This window comes from Ailuropoda melanoleuca, chromosome X, assembly GCF_002007445.2.
Source record: "Ailuropoda melanoleuca isolate Jingjing chromosome X, ASM200744v2, whole genome shotgun sequence".
Classification (NCBI taxonomy): domain Eukaryota; kingdom Metazoa; phylum Chordata; class Mammalia; order Carnivora; family Ursidae; genus Ailuropoda; species Ailuropoda melanoleuca.
The window spans coordinates 15,980,844-16,006,402 of NC_048238.1; the positions used below are offsets into that span (position 1 = coordinate 15,980,844).

General features: G+C 47.1%; 1 protein-coding gene across 6 annotated transcripts in view; it reads right to left on the reverse strand.

The window, feature by feature from the left end:
• The window catches only part of SH3KBP1 (SH3 domain containing kinase binding protein 1), a 329,089-nt gene that overhangs the window by 1,963 nt on the left and 301,567 nt on the right, over positions 1 to 25,559 (reverse strand). For 4 of the 6 annotated variants that reach the window (XM_034649071.1, XM_011236658.3, XM_011236653.3 and 1 more), the window contains 4 exons: positions 10,351 to 10,460; positions 6,755 to 6,883; positions 2,319 to 2,590; positions 111 to 174 (listed from right to left, as the gene is read on the reverse strand). In XM_034649071.1, coding sequence (XP_034504962.1) covers positions 111 to 174; positions 2,319 to 2,590; positions 6,755 to 6,883; positions 10,351 to 10,460 — 575 coding nt within the window. The remainder of the gene's footprint in view (positions 1 to 110; positions 175 to 2,318; positions 2,591 to 6,754; positions 6,884 to 10,350; positions 10,461 to 25,559) is intronic. The other 2 variants (XM_034649072.1, XM_034649070.1) reach the window with 1 other exon arrangement.

Below are 25,559 nucleotides of genomic sequence, written 5' to 3' on the forward strand. Positions count from 1 at the left end.
CATCTGAATCTGCAGAGAAGTAACCATCACCTACTTTCAAAATGAAGCCCTGAGACGGCCCCACCCCTGACCGAGCCCCTCACGAGGCAGCAGGACCCCCAGGGACCCACCTGCAACCGAAGCCGGATTTTCTTCTCTTCATCCAATTCCGACAGTAACTGCTTAATTTCTCGTCTGAAAAGCAAATGGCCAAGAAATTAAACAAAGGCCGGGACTTCCGCAGTAAGAGATAAGAAGCCTCTTACCACTACAAAATCCATCTGAGCCTTTCACAACAAACACGTGGACACAACATTATGTTCTTTCTTTGCATTGTTATTGCTTGGCATTTACTGCAGACAGAAAGGCTCGCTATTATTTCTGGGCTCCCTGAATACGTGGCCATCAAACAGGAGGTCTGGAATGACCTTTGAGATCCATTAGTCTAAGCTTCTCCTAAAAGGAGAAGATGGGGAAGGTGAGGCCATAGAGGTGGCCTGACTTGCTCAATGGCTAGACTCCAGTTATCCAGGCCCACATTCTGTTGCTTTCCTTCTTGCTGGCCCTTTGTTCTATAATCACTGGTCTTTAAACGTATTTACATAATAATTTTCACTGCAGACATTTTTGTCACCACATAAATGTTTTACTTTCACAGAGTTTTAAATTAATAAAAGATTACTGGTATGTCTTCACGGGTTCTCACAAACTCTTACAAAGAGTAACACCTGAAATCTTGGAGTCAAAATAGCTGAACTATATGGTAATCATGTCACAGAGAAAGCAGACATGAGATAGGACACGCAGTCTAATGCTCTTTACAACAGTAAATAATGAGCTGGAATGAAGTTGATTATCTTGCAAACTCAGGACTCTCTCTACTTAGGACACTGCGACCATTGCCACTCTGGTCAGGGAACTGTATTGCATTTTAGGGTCGCAGACGCTCCATTTTATGTGTACATTTTTACAAACTGGATTGGAAAATCAAAAAACAAGGACTGCAGAGACACTATACTAAGGTATAAGTTACATTACATTTGCTCGCTCACTTCAGATGAGCCCCGTGACGGTGCCTGTATGTGGGTCAGTGTCCCGGCCCTGCTGCCAACACACGGGGTTCTCAGACACTAACGGGTTGTGAATCGTTACTGTATTTACTCGAGCCCACACCACACACCTCTACGTCAGTGAGCAGTAGCTGAGGTACTAAGCAGATAGCACGGTTCCAGGAAGACCGCAGCAGGCAGAGCCTTGAGTGCGGCCGGTCGGAGGAGTTAGTTGGGGAAGCCAGGGCAAAGAAAGTCACTAAGTCTTGAACTGGTAAAAACGGGCCTAAGCCCGCGAGGAGGAAAGAAGATGAGGGGGATTGCTGGAGAAGAGCCAGTGCAGGAGCACGGAGGTGAGGGGCAGCATGCGTGGGGAGGAGAGGAGTCGGTAGGGACTTCCGCTGAAGGCTGAGAGGGAAGGGACACTTAGAGCTAGGGCTGGAGATTTGAGGGACCCAGTGGCCCTGGACCGGATGGCTGTGAGAGGCAGGCATGCCTGCTCTTGGTGATTCTAGGTTGTTTTTCAAAATCCTATTCAGGAAACACCTCCTAATTCCTCCAAGAAAGAGCTAATTGATCCCTATCCCTAAACTCTTAGCCTCAGTTTACTCAGATAAGAACTTCCCGACTTCTATCCCTTTTACTGTTTTTGTCACCACATACAGTATCCTGGGTAATGTTTACGTGTGCTATTTATTTTTACTTACAGGTCTTTCTCCTCATCTAAGTGCTCCCTGAAGACCAGGGATACAGAGAGCATGTGTAGGCTCGCATGGAGAGAACCCTGAGTCTCATGGGGAGAACATCTTGCTGAGTGTAAAGTCTTGGGTTCAAAGATTCCCTACATCTCTGTCATCCATTCCAGCCCCGAAATGCAAGCCAATTACTTCATCGGACAGCTAACTGAAGAAAGTGCAATTTCTCTGGTGCTGGAGGAAAAGCTGGCTGGTGGGCTTATTTGGAAGGGGTACATGCGCAGCCTGTATTTTATGGGGATTTAAAGATCTTTCTTTTAGCAGCCTGCCAAGCACGTCAGTCCTGGTGAGCGACTCTGCCGTAGGCCCCGCGGCCAGCCCGTGCCCTCCCCGTATGCCGCAGATCTGGCTTACCCAAGGAGCTGAGTGAAATGAAGCTGCTCGGGTTCAAACCCACCTCCCCCCTGCTGTCCCCGCACTGGGGAAGCGGGGCCACCCACTCGGGCCGGCGGGAGACCCAGGCTTGCAGAAGGGGGCCCTGGCCCCGTGGAGAGCAACTTGGGAGGTGGACAAAGAAGGGGCCCCAGACACTCACTTCTGCTGGTCCTTCATGGTCTCGATGATGCTCCTCAGCTCGCGGACCTGCGTCCTTAGCTCTTCCACGGCTGCCTGGCTGCTGGCCGCAGGCTCCGTCTTTGGTTTTCCTTCCGAGCCAAACAGAGACGGGGAGTTGGCTCTGTGTCCGGCTGTTCCCAAAGAGGATGACAGGGGGGAGGATGTTGCCGAGGCCAGAGGGGCTGGCCCACCACCACCACCTGCAGCCATGGTCCCTGGCTTGGGCGGCAGGGATGCTTTGTTGTCGGACACCTGTGGCGAGGGAAGGCAGAGAGGATTCAGGCTGGGGTTTCGTGTTCAGTCGAGTCCCCCATCTACATCCCCGTACCCGCCTCCGGAAACTCACTCATCACTCACCCCTTCACCCACAAGCCCCCGAGGGCCTACTTGGCACAGGCACCCTTGCCTTCAAGTGCCCCCCCCCACATGTTTTAAATTCGACCGCCCACCTGGACAGGTAGCTCCCAACTGGTTTAATGTACAAGTCTGGAGGCCCACCTGCTTGGGAGGCTCTGCAAACTCTGAAGTGAGCAAAACATTTTCCTAGCTGCCAAGAGCTCAGAACACAGTGAGGTGCAGACAGACCAGCCGACACACTGCAGATGTGGGGGGAGTCTACACACAGGGAGGTCAGCACAGAGAGCCACGGAAGAACACGACAGGGACCAACCAGCCCAGAGGGAAGGCGTCGGTGAGCTGCTGACAGCCCCATCCTGGAGGAGGAGGATTAGGAGGCGGCCAGAAGAGGAAGGGTGATTGGAGAGAAAGGCTCTGTGGGGAGGGAATGAGCTCGGCACAGGCATGAGGCACATTCACGGCAAGCGGTCACTCAGCAGCTAGGACGGCACGGGGAGGCAGAGCGGGCTTGTGGGAAGGGGTAAAAACATCCTGCACAAAGCTACTGATGACTCTGGCTGCAGAAGGGCCTAAAGGTGGGCAGGCCCGGAGGCGAAGGGAATTGCTGGGAGATTCTCATACAACGAAAGCTAGGAATGGTGGGGGCTTGACAGACTGGCCAAGGGAATAGAGCAAAGACAGCTCTGAGACATGCAGCGAAAAGCAGTCTCTTCCGACTGAGAGACACAGTGCCTGGGCTCAGGGAGCAGCCCCCCAGAGGAGGACGTGGTTCTGGACAGGCTGCAGGGGGTGAGGAGGAAGTACAGCTGCAGGGCCACGGGTGAGGAGGGAGGAAGAAGGCACGGAGCTTGTACCTTTCATGGCAGGAGAAACAGTCCAAAGGCCCAGAAAACAGTTTCACTTTTGACACACTGAGTTTCAGGGGCTGAGAGATAGCCAAGGGGACATGTCCAGGGGGCGGAGCCAAGGAATGAAAAAGTGAGCTGGGTCAGAGAAATCACCTGAGGAAGTGGCGCCATGGGGGTGAATAACACACAATCAGGGGAGAAGAGGCCCAGCGATGGGACCCAGGGACTCACTGAATTGGAGAGGTGGGAAGAGAAAGGAGAGACATTGGGGACTGGGACAGAGCGCTGAGCGAGGGGATGAAGCAAGACCAGAAGAGGGGCATGGGTTATGGAAGTCCCCTGAGGGGTTTCCAGAAGGAAAAAAAGTGTTGGATAAGTGGCTCAAGGGCACTGAGAGGAAAACAGGGCTTGGGGGGCATTTGGTGCAACAAGGGAGACTGAGGCCTGATCATGGTAGGTCAGCACCTGAACAGGAGGGGAGGGGCGTGGCCTGCAAGTTTAGAACTCTCTTTCCAGAAACCTGGCTGAAGATGGCAGATGGGAGAAAGAGAAAGCATTCACGGAGAAGCCTCAGGGGGAGACGGAATCATGCAAGGGTTCTGTTTGCTTTCAAAGATGGGGGACACACTGAGCTGGATGATAGATATCCTAAGGGAAAGACCAATGCAGGGCCAGGCTGGAGACAGAGGAGACAGGCGGGGGAGGCCTGAGGGAGGAGTGTTCTGCCCCAGGAGGAGGCTGAGAGGGCACAGGAAGTGGGACAGTCATGGGTGAGAGGGAAGAGGGGCATGGGGCCTCCCTGGGGAGGAGGAGGGCAAGCAGCAGAGAGGATGCTGGGAGGCAAGGGGCTGAGTGACGGGGAAGTTGAGGTTGTTGGTGAAGCTTGGCAACACAGCTGGGCCTTGTCCAGCAGCAGGTGCCCAGGGCAAGAGCCAAGAAGGGGCTGGCTGGCATGGTGAGGAGGGAGAGTGAGGATTCCGGCTGTGCGAGAGGGAGAGACTGGGCAGAGTGAGCCAGAAGCAGATGGGCCATCATTCCCAGCCTCTCTGCCCGCCTTTTCTCTGCCAAGTTACCATTGAGGAAAAGCGCTTTCTGCTGCCAGGGACAGCGATCCGCCATCCTGTGCTGATTGCTGTAGGAGTTGTAGTAAGAGGGGAGAGGGACCGACATTTATGGAGCACTGCTCACGTGCCCGATGTCGGCTAGATGACTGAAACGGGGATCGGCTGGCATCCGCTTTTGACAGAGCAGGAAACTGAGGCTTAGGGACATGGTCGAGAAATTCCCTAAGTCCCACAGCTCATAGCTGGCAGGACTGGGCTTCAGTCCCCTCCCAGGCCGGCTGGACCCTGGAGCCCCATACCGCGATGGTGGCTGCCTGAGCACCACAATTCACGCTCCCCTGTCATTATTTTCTTTGCTTCTTTCTGATTCCGGGGTTCCTACTTTTCCCCAATTCCCACTCTGCATCCTCTCATGCCTCTTCCAACCTACCAATGTCCTCACAGCCTGACTTACAGGCAACTCTTGCATCAGCGCTTCTTTCAGCATTTACTCCGTACCTCTCTCTCGCAGCCCGCCGCAGCTGACAAGGACTTCTGCGAGCCCTCACACAGTACTGGCCACCGTATACCCTGACCAAAGTGGCTGAGGCGGAACTTAGAGAAGCAATAAACAACATGACAACTCCCAGGAAGGGAAATCCGGCGAATGGGACAGAACTGTGAGAATCTGGAACCTGAAGAGCCACTGCCCACCAGTAGATGTCACTACAGAGACACCCCGGGGATGGCAGAGGGAATGCAGCTGTGGGTATACCTAAGGTCAGCAGAAAGAGCGGGGCTAAATCCAATTTCTGCAAATGAAACCCTTTCATAAAGGGAAAATGCCTCAGTTTTGTGAATAACTACCACTGATGTGTTTTATGGGATCACATTTTGTTTACTAGACCGGGTTTTTAAGAAAATCTAGACGTATGTGTAAATTTTTAAATGTGCAAGAAGGGAAATCCTACATACCCTGTGATTTCTTTGTGTTAATTCCTGGTTCAAGTGCCTTAAAAAAAGGACTGCAATTTTCTGCTGTTAGAAAGCAGTTGCTACTGTGTAGAGAAAATAATTCCAATTGACTGGGTTCCCTTAGCACCAGAAAATACATTCAGAGAATGAACAGGACTAGTACAGGGTATCCTTCAGAAGCCACACATAATTGCTACCCACTATCTTCTTTGTTTCTCACAAGCCAGTAACTTAAAATAGCTACACCATTCCCTGGGCACGCAATGAAACGAAAATGTTTTTAGACTCTAAATTGATTGGAATAAATGAATCCAAATCGGCTTTTCTTTAAGGGACCCCCATTAGTTATTCAAAGTCTTGTGCTGACAAAACATCATCTGTGACATCATCAGTTTTGAACACAAAAGCCAAGATGTGTGGGCAGAGTACACAGCATCTGATGTACGTAGTGCATTCTTTCTCCACACCCTAGGCTCTTCAAGCTGCTTTGGTGGCGGTGGTGGTGACGGTGCCAGTGGTGGTGGCGTGTGAGGGTGTATGTTTATGTGTGGCTGCTGGTAAGAAGAGGAGACCAAACCACAAGAGGAAACACGGGAAATCAACAACTAAACTTGTATCTCAGAGATTCTGCCCAGTTTCAGGGACTTTGGAACATGCCCCTAGGATTTTGATGACTAAAGTAATAACTGTTACTGAAGAGTGACACACATCTGCATTGTCTGGTGCACTGGACTGAGTGTTTGTGTCCCCTCCCCCAATTCATACATGGACATCCTAAACCCCCGCTGTGAAGGTATTAGGAGTTGGGGCCTTTGGGAGGCGATTGGGTCATAAGGGTGCAGTCCTCATGAATGGAATTAGTGCCCTTAGAAACGAGACCTTGGAGAGCTCCACCTCCCTCTTTCTACCACGTGAGGACACAAGGAGAAGTTGGCGGTCTGTGACCCTGTGGAGAGCCCTCACCGGAACCTGACCACGCTGGCACTCTGATCTTGGACTTCCAGCCTCCAGAAACGTGAGAAATAAATCTCTGTTGTCTCTAAGCCACCCCATCTATGACTCTCTGTTATAGCAGCCCGAACGGACTAGGCCATCTGCTGATCCTTGTTTGGTTTAGAACTCATCGTCAGAGCACACATGGAAAGGCAGGGGTCCGTGCTGTCTGGACACCCTTGCCTTGGCTGGTCACTCACTTGGGATATGGTAACAGTCTTTGAAGTTTTCTTTGATGCTTCCACTCCTCTGTGTGCAAGCGAAACGTGTTCCTCTTTATCTTCTTCGGGACTTGGGGAGTCAAAGATATCAGGGCTTGAAAGGGAAGACTGGATAAAGCCAAAAGAAAATGCTTTTGTCAGAATAACACCTTAGCTGACATAGCTTTTGTTAACATAATGCTGTATGCTTTTTAAAGTGCCCGACACTTCTATTTTGTTTGTCTCCTCATTATAACCTCGAGAGGCAGAAAGGGTGCTATTATCTGTGTGCTGGAGAGAGTGGCAGAACTGGGAGTAAGAAGCAAGATTTCCTACAGCAGGGATCTTTCCATGGGATCTTGGCACTGATGGCTGTTAGTCATTTCACCTGTGTGGGCCTGCGCCACCCAGCCTTTCCTACTCCCTCCCTCCTTCGGAGCCTCCCTTCTTTCCATACACAGTTGCTACTGTGTACGAAGCACTGAGCTCGGGGCTGAATTTCGGTGACATGCTGGACACGGTCCCTGCTCTCACAAGGCTGAGAGTCCAGTGGGGAGGGACACACAGGGCAAGAGGAGGCTGCCTCCAACCTGCCTTTCCTCCACTCCCTCTGGATCCTTTTTTAGGACCACGAAATGTGAGGCACAGTGAAATGCCTGCAAGAGCTTGCCTGAGAGGAAGTCGTTCCAGGGGGCACGAGGTCACAGGCCTGTAGGCCAGTGAGCAGCATTTTTGCAGCCCCAGAGCACAGCCCTGCCTGCCGCAGGGCCAGCTCACCTCCTGCTAAATCTCCACCCTCCTTGCCACCGACAATCAACATCTGCTGTGGATCCTATTTTTGCTAAGGTATATTTACAGAATGGCAGCATCTTTTGGTAAAATATGGGGATAATACTCCTACCCTTGCTGTCTAATTATGAAGATCAAAAAGCTGGGTGAATGTGAACCACCTCACTGGAGTTCACTTGGACGTAAATGATTATTGTGCTGAAATTTCACTATTTTAGGATGAAACAAATGAAAATAAGAGTTCCGTGGCAAGGGATCTTTTTTAAATGAAGAATCTTCCAGAGATCTCTTTGGGTGAGCTCGTATTTAGCTGCACCTCTATGCCATCTACCCCGGTGGTGGGAAAATCATCCTGTCTAGAATCATCCCTGGTGCCATGATAGAAAACTCAAGCCTACATCACACCACGTTTATTTTCTTCTGTTTACTCTATTTTCTAAGGCAGAAAACTAATATATCTAGGGATTTGTAAGCAAAGTTTTAAAATTAAAAGGTCTTATTTGTTAATCTTTGTTTTATCTGAAAATCCAATTACCTAGAATAACACCCCCAACTAAGCTTTCTTATTAATCTAAGCTTAACCGCTTAACCACCTTGCAGCGCCTGTATCCCTTCACTTTGAGATTTTATTCAACAAGCCAGCTTCCTCCCGTGTAACCTACAGTTCATGAGTTGTCAATCAAAGCTTGTTCTTTGAATTCAATAAACATAAATAAGCTCAGACTAGGGTGAGAGGCCCCAGGCTGGGTAACCCTGACCGGTACATTTCCCCAGTCGTTCCTTCCAATGGCCTGGTAGGAATATGTCCATATCCACGATCCCATTTTGTACGGGTGCTAAGTGGAAGAAGAGCCAATACGAATTCGAAGTGTGCATCCACATGGGGAGGGATGGGAACAAAGGGAAGGGAGTAATTCTACTTCTTTACAGTACAAATGTATCCTGTGATTTTAAGGCTACAAATGAAATTGTTCTACATAAAATGCCAGACTTTGAGTCACGGCACCATAAGCTTCCTGAGGGCAGGGACCATGTATGTCTCACTCCTAGTCTCAGCCTTGGTACCTGGCTCAGTGCTGAGTCCACATGCCATAAATGTCTATAAATATTAGTTGAACGAGTGAATGAACAAAGGTGTAGGCTAAAAGTGAGAGAAGATGAGGTGCTTTTACCTGGTCCCCCAGATATACACGAACCCCCAGGCATGGGATGTATGAACTAAGGGTCGGGTGGGGGATGGTAAATTGACTTTCTCTGTATTTAATCCTGGATGCTTCAAGGCCCTCTAGACCTCGCAAAGTTGGGAAGAATTTGGAGGAAAAACAAAACGGAAGAAGGATTTACAGAGAAGATGTGGGAGACAGGATCAAACACTTAGAGATACTAAGAGGCAATTAAATAGGTTGTGTGTGTGAGGCATGTTGGGGAGGGTGTGGGGAGAGGAAAGATGGTAGTAACTTGGGACTTTATATAAAGAGTGAAAAAGTAAGCCACTTACAAACAAGTCTTTCTCCAAAAAGGTATCAACACATAGTTAGCGTTGTTTCATACAGAGAGGAAAAATAGCATGATTCAAACCACACCCCCAAATTCAACAGATATGAGAGAAGAGGTTCAAAGGAAGTGGCATTCTTTTTCTTCTAAATGAGGACCTCTGCGGTGGGACCAGTGATGAGGCGAAAGTAGAAAGTGTTCTGGAAAACCTGCAAAAGGTTAATTCCTTGGTGCATCTGGGTGAATGAAGATCATAAAGACTTAGACCTGCATTCCCAGCAAGGACAAGATATTGTGATATATAGAGATAGAGAGAGAGAGAGAGAGAGAGACATAGCTTGTGGATGCATCAAGATTTTTTCTTCAATGACATTCACTCCAGTGTTTATAATGAAGAATTGAAAGCAACATAAGTGCCCAATACTAGTGCACTGACTAGATAAACTCTCATATATTCACAGGCTGGAACACTAGGCAGCCATTAAATGTGACATCATGGAAGAATGGGCAATGACTGGGGAGAAAGGTGCACAATACAAGGGGGGGTGGAAGCATGTACTATGTACCCCATTTGGACAAAATAATGTTATACATACAAATGGAATTTTAAATAAAAGCTACAGATATACAGCAAGTAGTTAACGGTTCTTAGCTCTGGAAAGCAGGATTACAGGTAACTTACTTTCTTCTTTATGCATTTCACTGTTGAAATTTGGTACAACGAATGTGTTACAGGTTTCCGGTGAGGAAAGAAGTTATTCAACATGACCCAAACAACAAACTTCTTCTGTAGGTTATCTGGAGCATTCTGACTGGTCTCTCCTACATGACCAGGTGCCTCGTATGTTTACAAACGATCTCCTAAAGGTGTGTGTGGGGTTCCGTGGAGGGGTGTCAATAATGGGGCTTCAAGAGAAGCTTGGCCACTGTCAAGCACCTGTATAGTGGCGGATCATTCTTTAGCAAAGTCTTGTTTATAGACCAAACGAGCCTCGCTTTCCTTTCCCACCATAAAACATGACTTTTTTTCTTACCAATTTCATCTCAGGTTCAAATAAGGATCAGTCTGGAAGGAGAAAGAAGGAAAGTGGGACTAGGCAGTGCCAACCTCATTGGCAGATGTGCAAAGAAAACAGAGAGAAAGAAATACTGCTTGATTCCAGAAGACTCTCAAATCACTCTTGGTCATCAGTGTATCTCACGACCTCCCTCTCCTGGCTTGTCCTCATATCGGCCACTTGTGAGAGAGTCCTTGGCTGGAGTCTCTAAGCTGACCTGCTTTCCAGCAGTAGAAGAAGTGAGGAGACACTTACGGAGGTGAGGGACTGGGACGGAGGCCGCCTCCCCGTGGCTTTTGGTCTGCTTGTGGTTGGGTGACTAAGTTTCTCAGTAGATGATACCACAGAGTCAAAACCTTCTAGGTCTAAAACAAAAGTAAAACAGAGTTTTAAGAGCAATAATAGGAGTGAGGAAAGGTTCTTACAACAGGCCACAAGCACCTTTTCCTTAATACTCATCCTTTACATCTGGATTACATGTCATCATTGATGAAGGCGATTTCCATCCTCTGGTCATCCAATAAATGTGGTAGGTCTTTAAAAGCTACAGAAAGAGGAGTAAAGGAGGAATCCTTGTTCCTCCACACACGCAAGCTCATTTTGCTAGATAAAACATTCTTGTTGTCCCACCACGAAAAGCAGTTCTTACAAGGTGCAATACCCATGGGCAAGTGAATGCTGATCATTGATTCCGAAAGAGAAGAGAGAGCAGCCTCCTCCTCCGGCCATCACCCTAGCATTAGACACCCTGGAGGTGGAGAGCAAGCTTCTGCTTCTCCAGATAACTCCCGGAGCCCGGAGCCATTCTGCTTCGAGAGGCATCACTCAATGGAGACACGATCTTCGGTCATCAATCTGCTCATTCATTCACTCCATTATGATTGAGCAACCACTCTGTGCTACACATGGGGCTGGATATCCAGGCTACGCCGGTGAGCGCGGCAGAAAGCACTGTGCCCTCAGGTGGCCTCTGTCTCCATGATGGAGGTCTCAAATGAACACAGAATCCTTCAGCCAGATCACAACCGCACCTGCCTGTGTCTGGGAGGAAGGCCTTTGCCTTTACTTTTCTATCCCCTTCAACAAACGATTAGGTCAAGGGTTTACCTCATTCTATCTAGTTCTGAGGGTTTACAAATCAGCATAGATGTGTGCATGGGATGCACAAAGGAATGGCTGGTAGAAAGGGGTTGACGCTGGGGCGAGGCCAACTTTTGCTGACAAGTAGATCATGTTTCATAGGCCATGCCTGGCACCGCCTTCCCGAACTATTTCCCATTCTCCTGTTAATGGAGCCCCAGTTTTGTTTCAGGAACCATGTTTGTCTAAGCCAATGATAGCCATCCTGCTCCTCTCTGCCTGTAATTGGTCTAGAGGCGGCCACATAGCCCAATTTCAACCACTGAGGAAAAAAGGAAAGTCTACTGACAATCTCTGGGACAGAGATTTCCTCTCTGTTGAGAGGAAATGAGGAGAAAGCTGTTTGTGTGGCTGCCCTTTCTTCTTTCTTGCTTGGGATGCTGTTGTGCTGGATAGGATGCCTGGAGCTGTGGCAGCCATCTTTTTTTGTTTTTTAAGATTTATTTATTTATTTATTTATTTATTTGTTTGTTTGTTTGTTTGTAAGAGAGACAGAGAGCATGCATAAGGTGGGGGTAGGCACAGAGGGAGAGAGAGAATCCACAAGCAGACTCCCCCCTGAGTGTGGAGCCCGACATGGGGCTCTTGACGTGGGGCTCAATCCCAGGACCCTGAGATCAAGACCTGAGCCGAAACCAAGAGTCGGCCACTTAACCGACTAAGCCACCCAGGTGCCCCTTGTGGGCATCTTACGGCCATGAGGAGATCTTGAGGATGGCAGAGAAGAATAGAAAGACCGTGGATGACTGACAACCCCGATGAGCCACCCACCAACCCTGGGATCCTCTAGTGCCCAGACTTCTTGCTATGTAAAATTAATAACCCTCTGTTACGGCAGCCAGTTTTAATCAGGTATCCTTTATTTGCAGCTGAAAGCACCATAAGTGCTCTAACTGCAAATATGCTAGCTCGGGACAGAAAAGCTAAAAACTATGTGTGGTTTTTTTTTTCTCCTTATTTTGGGGAAAGCTCTTTTACTGATGGTTATAAGTGGTCTGGCTGTGTGATGGTCAGCTTTGCTCTATTAATAAATAGGCAGGTGTTGTCTGCGGGCTACATCCTTCAGTGGAAGATGCAAAACCAAGTACAATCACCGGTCAGGACAAACCATTACATTATACCCAGGATTACATTAAGTGACTTTATGCTAGCACCTGGTGAATGAGTAATTATTTAATGAACTCATCTTATCAGGGCAAGGTAAATATAACCAAAGGTTAACTATCTTCAGAGACAGAACAAAGAAAAGTATCAGAGGTGCTCTGAGGCCACGGGGGAGCCCATCAGCACCCAAGGCCAGTGAGAGGCTCCCAAATGGAGCCTCCCACCTGGCTTGGCACACCTTGGGCACGGGGCCAAGACCCCACAATTAGGTGGGCCTCTTGAGAGCCAGCTCGCTGGCCTGACCCTCTCAGGGGCCTTCCCTTTAAGAGATTCTTATTTTCCTAAAAGATTCCTCTCCTGGTCACACCCCAGGACTTGCCTCCACCAGCTCCATGCTGTCCGAAATCAAAATTCCCTATTATACACTTCATTTGATGCCCCAAGTCATCATCCGATAGTAATATCTCCCCAATTAACTTTTTGAATCACTTTTTCTCTGATTGCAAAAGTAGTGCATGTTCAATGTACAACAGTTTTAGGAAAAATAAAATTGTAACAAAAGAAAGCCAAGTATAACCTTACCTCACTGAGACAACCACTATTAGTGTTTCGGTGAATTACCCTCCAGGTTCTTTTTCTGAAAGTAGATAGTCTAGGTTCACACTATATGGAGAACTGCATTCTGCTTCTTTCTCCTAACATCATATGCCATGACTCTAAAAATGCTTCATAAATATCCTGATGGTGACATAATCTTCTGCTGTATTGCAATCCATGATCTGTTGAATCAATCCCCTGTTGTTGGGTAATTAGTTTTCAAATCATTCCCTCTCTTTGATTTTTGTTAATAGGAAAATGCTGCACAGATATTCTTGTGTGCATGCTACATACGAGTTTAGCAGGTTTTCTACGTGGTTCGCCAACGGCGAGAAGGAAAGAAGGCCCGGGACAGGGAGATCTGCTGGAGGCTGGCTGTGAACAGGAGGCACAAGGAGGCCAGGGAAGCCGGGGGAGAGGAGAGGAACAGATGCTGAGCAGCGGCCGGGGGAGGAGGTGAAGGAGAAGGCCGTTCAAGGTTCCAACAATCGAGCTGCTACTGAGGGCCTTGGCTGGGCGCTACCAGGGGCTGAGAGGACCCACCTGTATTGTGACTCTGTCCTGGAAGCTGAAACAAACTCTGGAGGCAAAAGCTGAGCAGGGTGAAGCAATTAAGGGACAGTTAAAGGCTAATTCACTCTGGTTCTCTGCCGTGGCTGCACAGTGAAATCACCTGGACAATTAAAAAAAGTGACTCATGCCTGGATTCCTCTCTGGGGATTGACTGAATTTGTTTGGGGTGCAGCCTGGGAAGGAAGGTTTTCAGTGTCCCCCGTGACATTAGCACGCCGCCATGTAGCGACTCATTGCCCCAGCAGGGGCCGCGGGGAGGAAGGGAGAAGCAAGGACTGCACTGAGCAGAGAGGTGACGGTGCTAGGGCACCACCACCAGGGGAGTGGCAGGGTGTGCCCGGATCCACTGAGGGCACAGGCCGCCCAGGCCAGCTGTCAGGAGCAAGGCTCAGTAGCAGAGGGCTCCTCCAAGGCCAGGCCGGGCAATGCTGACCTGGTGTGTGGGGCAACAGAGGTGCCGGAGCAGCTGATCAAAGTGGTGACGGAAGGCTCGGGGGATTGGGGACAAGTCTGAAACGCATCAACGGGAGTGAGAAGGCGGCCGCGAGGTGACCCAGCATGCAGAGTGGGGTGGAAGAAGAGTGTGGGGAGCAAGGGGAGCGGATGGGACAGCCTCAGCCCCCCCCCCATCGGACTCAGCATGCCCACTGGTGTGTAGGGACAGACAAAGTCACACCCAGGAAACTTCTGCAGGGCTCCAGGGAGGACTCCATCTTTGCTCCCCACCCAGCCCTTGGGGCCAACTAAAATCACGAAGTCCACCTGGGAGCTGAGGGTGTGACAACATGCGAAGTTGTCCGTAATAAATTACACTTTAGGAATGACTCAGAGGCGCGGGGTGTGTCTTCCGCGCTTTGACCGTGAGCGCCAGGAGGACAGGAACCTATCTTTGTGCTCTCAGAGTCTAGCACGTTCCTGGGAAAAACCTGCTTAATAGTCTGTGAATGAAGGAACAGGGGAACAAATGAACTAGCCAACACATGAGTAACCCACCCCGAGAAGAAACTCTGATTCTGGGAGCATCGCTTCTAGAGGCGCCTATGAACGGGGCACGAGGCAGCCGCTGCTGGGTGGGAGGCGGCATCCTGCGCGCTCGCCGCAGAGGGCGCTTGGCTGGCCCCTGTCGTTTTCCTGGCTGAGTTCTACGCTACCCTTCACCAGCGTCTCTTCAGCAGATGGACAGATGGCTGAGAAGACTGCCTCGTTTGTCCCTGTCACTCAAGAGTGTGAGCGTGCCCAGGGTCCTGCAGGGGGAGCCACTCTTTTAATCTCTTCGTGCACATCCATCCAGCTACGTGTAACTTTCCAGGTTTAAGCTTGCAAAAAGCACTTTTTGGAAACAACAACAACAACATTAAACTTCCAGAAAGAAAGAGCCACACCAAGTATGAGGTCACCTGCTGCAAATGGAAGCTCGGAGCCCAAGCTGCGATGCACTTCCGCTGTGTAACAGTGGAGGGGGCAGCGCTGCCACCCTGCCACAGAAAGCTTCGGTGGCGCAGCGCGCGCTCCCGTGACTGCAGCCCTGGTAGCTGACACGAAGGCAGACTTTCCATGACTAACTCATTGTGGTGTGAAGAAAATGTCCCAATTTTCACGATGGTTTTTGAAATGAATCAGGCTGAAACTTGATATAAGCTTTCTCAGCCTGGCTGGGAATTTTTCCTCTGAGTAAAAAATGGTTTTAATGCTTACAAGCCAATCCAAAACTATTGAACTGGCAAATGTTGGGTATTTTTTTAAAAGTCAGTTTCATAAGGATGAGAGGCTTTTCTCATACTTGAAAGATGAACCCTCTGCAGACATATGGGGATAATTTATATTGGACATGGAGCCAGCCTGGAAAGGGCGTTTGACTCTGTGGCACACACGGTTGCCCATTTTCCATCAATTGCAGTCATAGCCTATTTAGTTCAATTAGAAAATGTGGGCTTATTTTCCACGGATGGGAGGGATGGTACCAGTGACCACAGGTGACCTACAACATATCCACTGAGAGCGCAGAAGAGAAACAGCTAAAAGTCTGAGACGTGCCTGCTGTCACCAAAGGAACTATTTGCAAGCTCTTAAATGGCTGTTTACTCCTCGGAGCTCAAAGCTCTGGGCTGGAGAAAGAGCCCTAGAGCAGGAGTTTCCTACAGCTGAAGTGTGGCAATGTCACTATGTCCCAGTATCTCAGGAAGCCATCTCTTCTCCTCCACATCACTGTCAAGGATCATCACAGCTGGCGGGACTCCTTGCAGACTATAGGCCTAGGAGGACTATAATGGATTTCTCACTCCAAATCCGGTACCACTCCATGGGCAGCCCCCAGAGACATGTGCGAGGTGAAGATCTGAGTGTGTCTCCCTTCTCTGCTTAAAATCCTTCCCAAGTTCCCAGGAAATCCTGGTGACTTAGCATGGCCAAGGCCCTCGCGATATGGCTGGTGCCCACCTCTATCTCTGTCCCGTGCGTGACTTCCCTCCCCTCCCCTTTCCCCTGGGGCCATCAAGGCTTTGCTTAGTGACCAGGACCTCTTCCAAGAAGCCACACTGCACACTAGAGCCTGACCTGGCTCCTCCCCTACTCACCCACCACTCCAATGTCAGCATTCAGCACCCTGACTGACATTCCTTGTTGACTTATCTGTCTCCCCAGCAGCCAGGAAAGAAGCTGTGGCTTTTATCTGTGTTTTCCCCAGGCCTAACATCATTCTCGGCTTGCGGTGGATGTTTAATAAATGATTATTGAATAAATGAACAAACAATCTTTCTGGGCTTCAGTTTTTCCACCACAGGAAAAAAAAATGGGAGAATTATATGAGCTATCAGCTTTGCAGGGTTATTCTTTTGTAAATGAGAAATTATATGAAAACTCTTTCAAATCATCAGGTTGAATTTTGTTTTCATATACCATTGATGGAGCTGTGGGATTTGAGAACAGAGATCTAAGAGCAAGGCGAAATTAAAAGAACAAAATACTTTTTTCCCCCTTCCTTCCTCCTCCCCTCCCTCCCTCCATCTTTCTTCCTTTCTTTCTTCCTTCCTTCCTTTCTTTTCTTTCTTTCTTCCTCTCTCTCTGTTTCTTAAGATTTAACATGATTAAAGCCTAACTCCACAGGGCTGTAGGTCCCCTTCTCCGCAGCGAAGAAGCATCTCAAGGCAGTCTGGACAGGAAGTCTCACCCTGCATGTAAATCATGTGACTAGTGTGGACAAAGATGGGCCCTTTATGGGGCGCCTGGGTGGCTCAGTCATTAAGCGTCTGCCTTTGGCTCAGGGCATGATCCTGGAGTCCTGGGATGGATCCCTGCATTGGGCTCCCTGCTCCACTGGGAGCCTGCTTCTTCCTCTCCCGCTCCCCCTGCTTGTGTTCCCTCTTTCACTAGCTGTCCCTTTCTCTGTCAAATAAATAAATAAAATCTTAAAAAAAAAAAAGATGGGCCCTTTAGTAGGGGTCAAATGAACACCTGTCACCAACTGAAAAGTTCTCATTTAAGGAATGATTAGATTCTATGGGAAAATAAGTCCTCCAAAATGTGAAAGGAGATAACAGATAAGTTGCTGTGTTTTCATTTGTAATCCAGGTGTGAAGTGTGCAAGACACAAGCACTGAGAGTGAACAGGTCTAAGCAACTGTTCGGCCAGCCCACTATGCCACACTTCACACATGCATGCTCACTTAATCTGCACAAAACCCAAGCTCTTTTCCATAAAGGGAGACAGAGAGAGGGTCAGGGTTTAGACAACTTGGTCAAGGTCACAACCAGAAAGTGACAGGGCCCACATTCAGATTCGTGTCTCTGGAATTCTTTCCACTTCGGAGAACTGAACAGATAGCAGGAACATTTCACCTTACCTCTCATTTAACCGATTCTAAGAATTATTTCTACATCAACAAAAAGAAAAGATACTAGGAATGTAATAGGAATGTGTACTAGGAATATAACGTTGTGTGTGTGAAGAAACCCCTCTATGCTCTGATAATAAGCTGCCTTTGTTCTATTTTATTCCAATGTGTTTTTGGGGGTGCCTGGGTGGCTCAGTTGGTTAGGTGCCTGACTTGATATCAGCTCAGGTCTCGATCTCAGGATCATGATTTCAGGCCCTGTGTTGGGCTCCACACCCAGTGCGGACTGGAGCCTACTTAAAAAAATATATTTATTCCAATGTGTTTCTAAGTGGACAGAAAAAGGGACCTGGCTTTCTTAAGGAAATCTCTGGTAAGAAATGTAAGGTGTTAGGCAAGTTAAAGCAGGCTGTTTAGCTATTCGGTACAAAGTAACTTTTACATGGAAACTTGTAGCTGAAGAGTAAGAAAGGGAGATAAGGAGTTTATTTGCTCCTTCACTTAATCAAATATTTATTAAGTAACTACTGTGTGCCAAGCATGGCTACAGTTAGGAGGATGTAAGTACAAACACTCTATCAGCACTATCCATTCAAACTTGCTGTGATGACAGAAACCTGCTGTATCTGAACCATCCAGCATGGTAGCCACTGGCCCCACAGGGCTGCTGAGCACATGGAATATGGCTGAGTGTGATTACTTAACATAAATTAAACTTAAATAGCCACACGTGACTAGTGGCAATGACGATCTCTACCATGACCCTACATCATGGTATTGGCATTTCTTCTCATTTATGCTCAGTCCATTCATTCTGTGCATATTTACTAAGTGAGCCCTACCATCCAGGCTGTGGGCTAGGCATGGGGGGATATGGGGGTGAACAAAATAGCCATGGCACTGCCTCACAGAGCTTAGAGTCCCCAAGAGTGACGGACTTCTATACATAGCATTACAAATTCTGCTAGCTACTACGAAAGAAAGGTAAAAGACGAAATTAGCAATGATAGCATGGGAACTAATTTAAATTTGGAGAAGCAGTAAGGGAAGGGGGGGCATGACTTACTGAAGGGTAGCACTGAAGAGAGGTAAAGTGCTTCACAGGGATTGATAACCAGAAACGAGAAGTGGGGAAAAATAACTTTTCAGATTTGTTTTCCTTTAAAAATTGCTTACTACAGGCCCCAATTTGTTATGCAAAATGCTTTAGGAAATAATGTATTTACTGGAAATAGTGGTTATGCTATTATTACAGGAATGTAAATTGGCACAGCCTTTTCATAATGCCATTTGGCAATACCTGTCACAAAATGCCAATATATACACTTTCAGATAGTCCGCTTCTAGAAACTGATCCACAGAAGGGTTCATGTTGGGGCACCTGGGTGGCTCAGTCAGTTAAGCATCTGCCTTTGGCTCAGGTCATGATCCCAGGGTCCTGGGATTGAGCCCCATGTCAGGCTCCCTGCTCAGCGGGGAGTCTGCTTCTCCTTCTGCTTCTCCCCCTGGCTTGTGCTCTCTCTCTCACTCACTCTCTCTCTCAAATAAATAAAATCTTAAAAAAGAGAAATGTTTATGTAAGTGTAGAACAATATATTTATTTATGAGGCCAGTGGTCTTCAAACTGTTTTACCAGTGTGCCTCCTAAAATAATTTTGAAAACCCACGTGCCCCCTTACACATCTTAAGTTGACATCTAAAATTTGACATAAGTTTTTGTCACAAAAGATGTAATTTCTGCTATACTTTAAAATATAACTACTATATTGCTCTCTTAAATATATTCAACATACGTTTGAATACCACAGCAGTTTAACAACCACTGTCATCCATCTTAAAAAATCATGAATAAGCTGGGGCACCTGGGTAGCACAGTTGGTTAGGCATCCAACTCTTGGTTTCAGTTTAGGTCATGATCTCAGAGTCATGATCTCAGGGTCGTAAGATCAAGTCCCATGATGGGCTCTGCGCTTAGCACAGAGTCTGCTTGAGACTCTCTCTCCCTCTCCCTCTGCTCCTCTCTCCCCCCCCCACCCTGTGGTCTCTCTCTCTCCCTCAAATAAAATAAAGAAACCTTTAAAAAATCACAAATAAGCTTTCCTTTAGCAGCTGGAAATTCTGGACCACCCCTTTCCCTCTCTGATTTTGTATTTCTGTCATATTGCTGGATTTTACTCTAATGTAATGTATTTTGGTGCTTTTGTTAATTTTGTCTTTTGTTCATTATTTTTCTTCTATAAAAACATGGTCATAAATAGAAATTTATGATTTCTTAAGTTCCTGAAATCATAAGGTTCTAAGTGTAATGATTTTTCTTCTGGAAGGAGTTACCATGACAATTATTAATAGTTTATAAGTGATCAAAGTAAATGTAACGTACACACCAAATATTTTGATAATCTGTTGGCATAAAAGAGGGGAATCTTATTGGGCTTTCCCCCCAAATAACTTTATGCACATGTGTATGATTATTACTTAACATGAGAATAACATGGTTTGGCATTGATTCTATTCTTATTTTTCATTTTATAGATGTAAGAGCCAAGAAACTTTGTCCACATAAATAGAAGTATATGGGAATGGAAAGAATTTTGTTATCACAATGTCACTCCATTCTTTGAACTCTTTCCAAGTTATATGGCAAAAATCAGACAGTGGTCTAGCATCACCAAGAACTATCTTGAACAATCTATCGATGAACAACTCAGTCGGTGCCTCCTTCAATTTGGTTGGAAGCAAAGAATTAGAAACCAACCAACTTGTAAATGGATTTTTTTGTCCAGTCAATAAAGTCACTCAATATCTCAAGTCCAACACCGATCTTGGAAGTGTCTCTCAGTTTGTAGCAGGGGTTTGCATACCTGTGGAGTGGGCAAGAGATTGGCTATGTTGTGTAAACTGGGATTGGGTCACTGGGAAAGGGGAATGGGAGGGGAGAAGCAGCCTGCCAGTGGGTCTCCCAGGAAAGGAGTCTGAAGAAAGAGCACATAAGAAATGAGGCACTATCCATGGCCTAGGGAGTCTCCATGGCTCCCAAGGTGCAGGTATCCCTGTCTACAGATCATTGTCCTAGGCTGCTCTTCACGGCATTGCTCTGAGTGAGCTGGTTATGCTAGAATCGCACCATGGAATATTATGTTGATGTTAAAAGTATAAGGTTGACCTATGTGACTTATCTGGGAAAACATCAAACATACATTATTTATTTCACAAAACAACTGTGGACCCTAACAGTACGTACAACATGATCACATTTTTAAAAATTCATCCATCTACCGAATCATGGAAAGACTTCTAAAAGTGTGTACAACAAATTAACAGTGATTATCTCAAAGAGAGGCTGAGACACTGAGGGGACTTTCACTTTCTTCTTTCTTTCTTTTCTTTTTTAAAGTACCTACTTGCTTTGTAACTGGGGAGTGGGGTGAAGTTCTTTAAAATAAAACTATAACTAAGTAGATCATGTATGAAATGATTTCAGATGCAGCTATGGAATTTCAATCAGCTGATTTATGTTATGTGTTCAAGAACTTTCCTACTTTCTAATAATAGTAGTCATGGTAAGAATGTAGGTTGATGCCTGGTTCATTGCCTCTGTCTGACTATACCCACACCAACTACCACTCAGAAAGCCCCTGTTTTGTGTCCGCCACTTCAAATCATCAGGTCTAAATTTTACAACAGCCCTCTAAGGCAGGTGGGCATTACTAACCCTGTCATACACAAGAGGAAAGTGCAGCTTAGAGTCACTCAATCTGGAACTTGCAGAGCTATAATTCAAATCCAAGTGTTCCTAACCTGAGAACCCATGGTTTTCCTAACACACCCCACACTTTCCTCGGTGACTCTGTGGGATGATCTTGTCTCTGTATAAGGGTTTGTTCTATGAGGTCAAATTTATTTAGGATGGCAAACATCCTACCCATTTATATTTTTCAAAAATTGTGATACATTTTTTAGAAGGTAAATAATTTTAAAAACTTTATTAAAAAGTGATGCCTTATGTGTTATGCTCACAATTGTTAATTACTTAAACTTCCATTCGGCCAGCAAATCTTTATTATTTTAAAAAGATTTTATTTATTTATTTGATAGAGCAAGAGAGAGCACAAATGGTGGGGAGCGGGAGAGGGAGAAGCAAACTCCTTGCTGAGCAGGGAGCCCGATGTGGGGCTCGATCCCAGGACCCTGAGATCATGGCCTGAGCTGAAGGCAGATGCTTAACTGACTGAGCCACCCAGGCACCCCGGCCAACAAACTTTTTATAAGCAAAAATCTTCAGGCCAAAAAAACCCCTAGATGAGACCTTAGAAAGAGCCAAATTAGCAATTCCAGGTTAAAAGAACTAAGAGAACTGAAAGAATTGCAGTAAAGAGGCAAACGAAAGAATAAACTATTTAATCTTAGGAAGAATCAGAGGTTACCAAAAAAAAAAAAGAGTAGTTTTATTAATGTCCAGGAAACTCAGCTAAAGGAAACAGAGCCAGACAGACAAGCCTGTGAGGCCGAACTGGGTCCCTTTGTCATTTCCTCCTAGGCCCTGGTTTAAAGATGAAAAACCAAGATCCACACCTGAAACTAATGTAATATTGTGTGTCAACTCTACTCAAATAAAAAATTTAAAAAATAAAAACCCAGGTAATAGAGCATCGAACTTTACATCAGAATCCGGGGATGTACTGTATGGTGACTAACATAATATAATAAAAAATCATTTAAAAAAAATAAAAAATAAAAAAATAAAAACCGAGGACCCAAAGAAGTGTGTGTCATGCTGGATGGCCTGCTACAGTGTGGTGTGCATCGGAGGGCCCGCCTCCTTTCAGGGAGCAGAGAAACAGGGCACGTCATCTCATTCAACAGCACTTTACTTAGAGAGAAGAGGAACAGTCAGACACTCATAAAAGAAAATTTTTGTGTGTGAAACAATATCCTAATGCCTAGAGTTACACAGAACCCAAAATTAAATGCCAAATAAAAAACTCAAGGAGGTAAGACCTTCTGTCTGAAGCCCAGAGCTCTTGTTACCATGCTGGGAGGGACAGGCGCCTCTAGAACTGGAGGCCTCCATTCTCCAGCCTTGGGGAAGGAGGAGGACAGAGGTACAAAGCATTTAAAGTGCCCTTTAGGGGCAGCTGAGTGGCTTGGTTGGTTGAGCGGCCTACTCTTGGTTTGGGCTCAGGTCATGATCTTGGGGTCCTGGGATCAAGCCCTGTGTCGGGCTCCCCCACCAGTGGGGAGTCTGCTTCTCTTTTTCTCTTTCTCAAATAAATAAATAAATCTTTGAAAAAAATAAATTGCCCTTTAAAATCTGACATTGCATGAGAGATTTGAAAAACACCACAAGTAATTGTAACTCTATAAAAAATTAATCTGCTAATTGTACATTTCTGGGCAGTAGTGAGTTTTCACCCATGCTTGAACACCTGCCTCTCTCTGGGGCCTTTCGTTCGACCCTGACATTTCTCTCCCCAGACCTTCATTGCTGCACATACGTGCTGGATCTGTAATTTTCAGAAGCCTCCCCAAGAACTGGTATGCATCCATGACAAAGCTATCATTTGTCTATAAAGTGCCAAGGAAAGAAGGTCAATATTTTGAGTCTCCCAGTAAGCTCAATTTGTCCAATTTTTAAACCCAGAGATTATTCCCACCAGGCAATGGCATTTGCTTTTTAAAATGTCCTTAATTAGTAAAATGAAAGTCAGCAGTCCCTCAAATTAAAAGCCTTTTGTGTGTGTGTGTGTGTGTGTGTGTGTGAGTCTTTGAATTCCAAGGAACACGAACCACCTCAGGGAGAGATGACTCAAGTGTGGGGAGGTGGGGAGCGCCGCTGCAGGTCGCCACGCAGCTAAATAAAGAGGCTCCTCCAGCTCTAAATCAGGGCTCCCTGTTCACTGACACCTCATCCTTAGCTTGTCACCACCAGATCCAATCACCCTATAACAGGGCCCACCAACCTCACTCCTCAGTGCTCCTCACTTTGCTCATTTAACAAATCCGAGGTAGCGGGAGATGGTCTGGGCCGAGGTGTCCACATCAGGCCTTAACAAGGGCCCATGGCTAGAGAAGGGAGTTGATAAGTCAAATTTCCTCTTTAATAAGGTGTAGTTTTGTCTATAATGCTTTTAGCATGCCAAAGGGTTCTTGAGCGTGGTGTTCTGGAAGGTCATAGATCCCTCTGGATATTTACAAGTCAAACGGAAGCCATAACTGGGCTCTGCCAATCTGTGAGCCCGCGGCCAGCGGGCAGAGGGCACTGCGGGCCAAATAAATGCCATGTGCGATCCGAGACTGCACGTCACCTGTTCCCTTCTTGCTTCCACGTTCATTCGCCACACGGAGGCCTCAGTTGAGCACAGTGCGGAAGTAGCAAAGGTTACTGTGCACGTCTCTCTGCTGAGTAGAGACTACTTTGCACCCACTGGGTGTCCCTCCACATTTGCATTCTTTTAGCTGCCAATGTCTCAGCATGTGGCAAAAGTAGAGACACTCAAGCTGTTGGGCCGAAGAAAGGCTGTAGGGGTCCTGACTGTCGAGGCAGGTGACAAAATTCCAGGGCAGAACACGCCGCCTCTGTGCGCAGGTGAGCTTCTGGGGCTGGTCACAGGTCCACACGGGCCGTGGGCACTGTGACCCTCTCCAAGCCAAGAGTCATTTGAACACGCTTACTAAACACCCAATCGTCCCTCTGCTCATTGTACCTGTCAGTCCTCTTCCTTGTTGCCAGCTGATGGCTGGAAGTGGCTCAGGCAGGATGGACTGCTCACGCTCTGTGTTTTAGAATCATTCACACCGCCAAACACATCACTCCCACGAGGTGCAACAACATTTTTCATCATCTCCCCACTTTGATTTGTTTAACCTCCACCTGTTTACAGCATTCCTGAGCCTTTTCCTACCAGCACTTTGAATGTTTACTGCTTTTGCTCTTATTGGGTGTGATGGGGTAAAAGAGGCTTGCAGAACCCATCAAAACTAAGCATGAACCCAGCCAGCCCAACAGACTGCCGAAGTCCAGGACTGCCCTGGTGGGGGCTGAGTAGGCAGGGGTAAGTGCCTTGGTTTGGGTGTGGCCTGACATTTCTAACTGCAAACGTCAGTCAGCGAACACCCTCACTATACATCTGGGACCAGACGCTTGGAAGTGCCGAGAAGGACAAGGCCTTGCCATCAGCCCATTCCTTCTAGGACTGCAAGGTGATTCTGAAACCAGTGCTGGTCGCCAGCTTGACATCATTTACTGAGTGCAAACCTAGATTGTGGGCCCTAACGGTCTTAAGTGAGAGGCGGAGAGCCACATGGGGACGCTGCAGGGAGAGGTCCGGCATAGACCCTCTTCTGAACACACTGGAGCCAAGGCCGAGTGTCCCGAAGTGTAGGGAGGACAGCAAAAATGCTCAGAGGGCTGACTAGGATCAAGATCCATCCACCTGAAGTTCAAGATGTTTTACTTCCTTGCTATAAGACATGGCCCTAGAAAGCCCCATCTCTTTTGCTTTTTGTCATCACACTGGAGACATGCGTATCGCTTCTGAAATAGTCCTGATATAAGTTGGTGTGTAATCGTGACCTGTGTCCCTGGACAGGACCCAGAGCTGCTTTTAACAGCTTTATTGAGGTATAATTTGTAGATCATAAAATTCACCTGTGCTAAGCATACAATTTAATAAATTTTAGTGAATTTACAGAGTTGTATAACCATCAGCACAATCCAGTTCTAGAATCTTTCCAGGATCCCAAATCAATGAGCTCTTACTAGCATTCCCAGGGTGTCAGTAGGGAAGTGCTTTTGCATTTCCTGGACCAAATGAACCACAGGCCAGGAGGCATCCATGAGAGATCTGAGGACAAGATGAAGTTAGACTCATATCTTCCAAACCAGTTCCATGTCCTAAGTCCATCGACTTTAAAGCTAGCAACCCTTGGCCCCCAAATTGACTACAAGGTCAAGTGCATATCTATAGATCAGGTTGGGAAGACAGAGGAGAAATGCCCAGCTTCCCCATGTGAAGAGGGGGTGATGGCCACGAAAAGGATTGGAGGTGGGGAAAGTGGGATGAGATCTGAATAGAATGGGGAACGATGATCAACGAAGGCAAGCAACAGAGGAGAAATGAGAAGGGTTGTTTCTAAGTCAATCAGTTGCAACTAGATGGCTTACTTCCCAGGCGGCTTCCCACCTGGGGGCCTGCTGCTATCTATGTGCTTTGGTGGGAA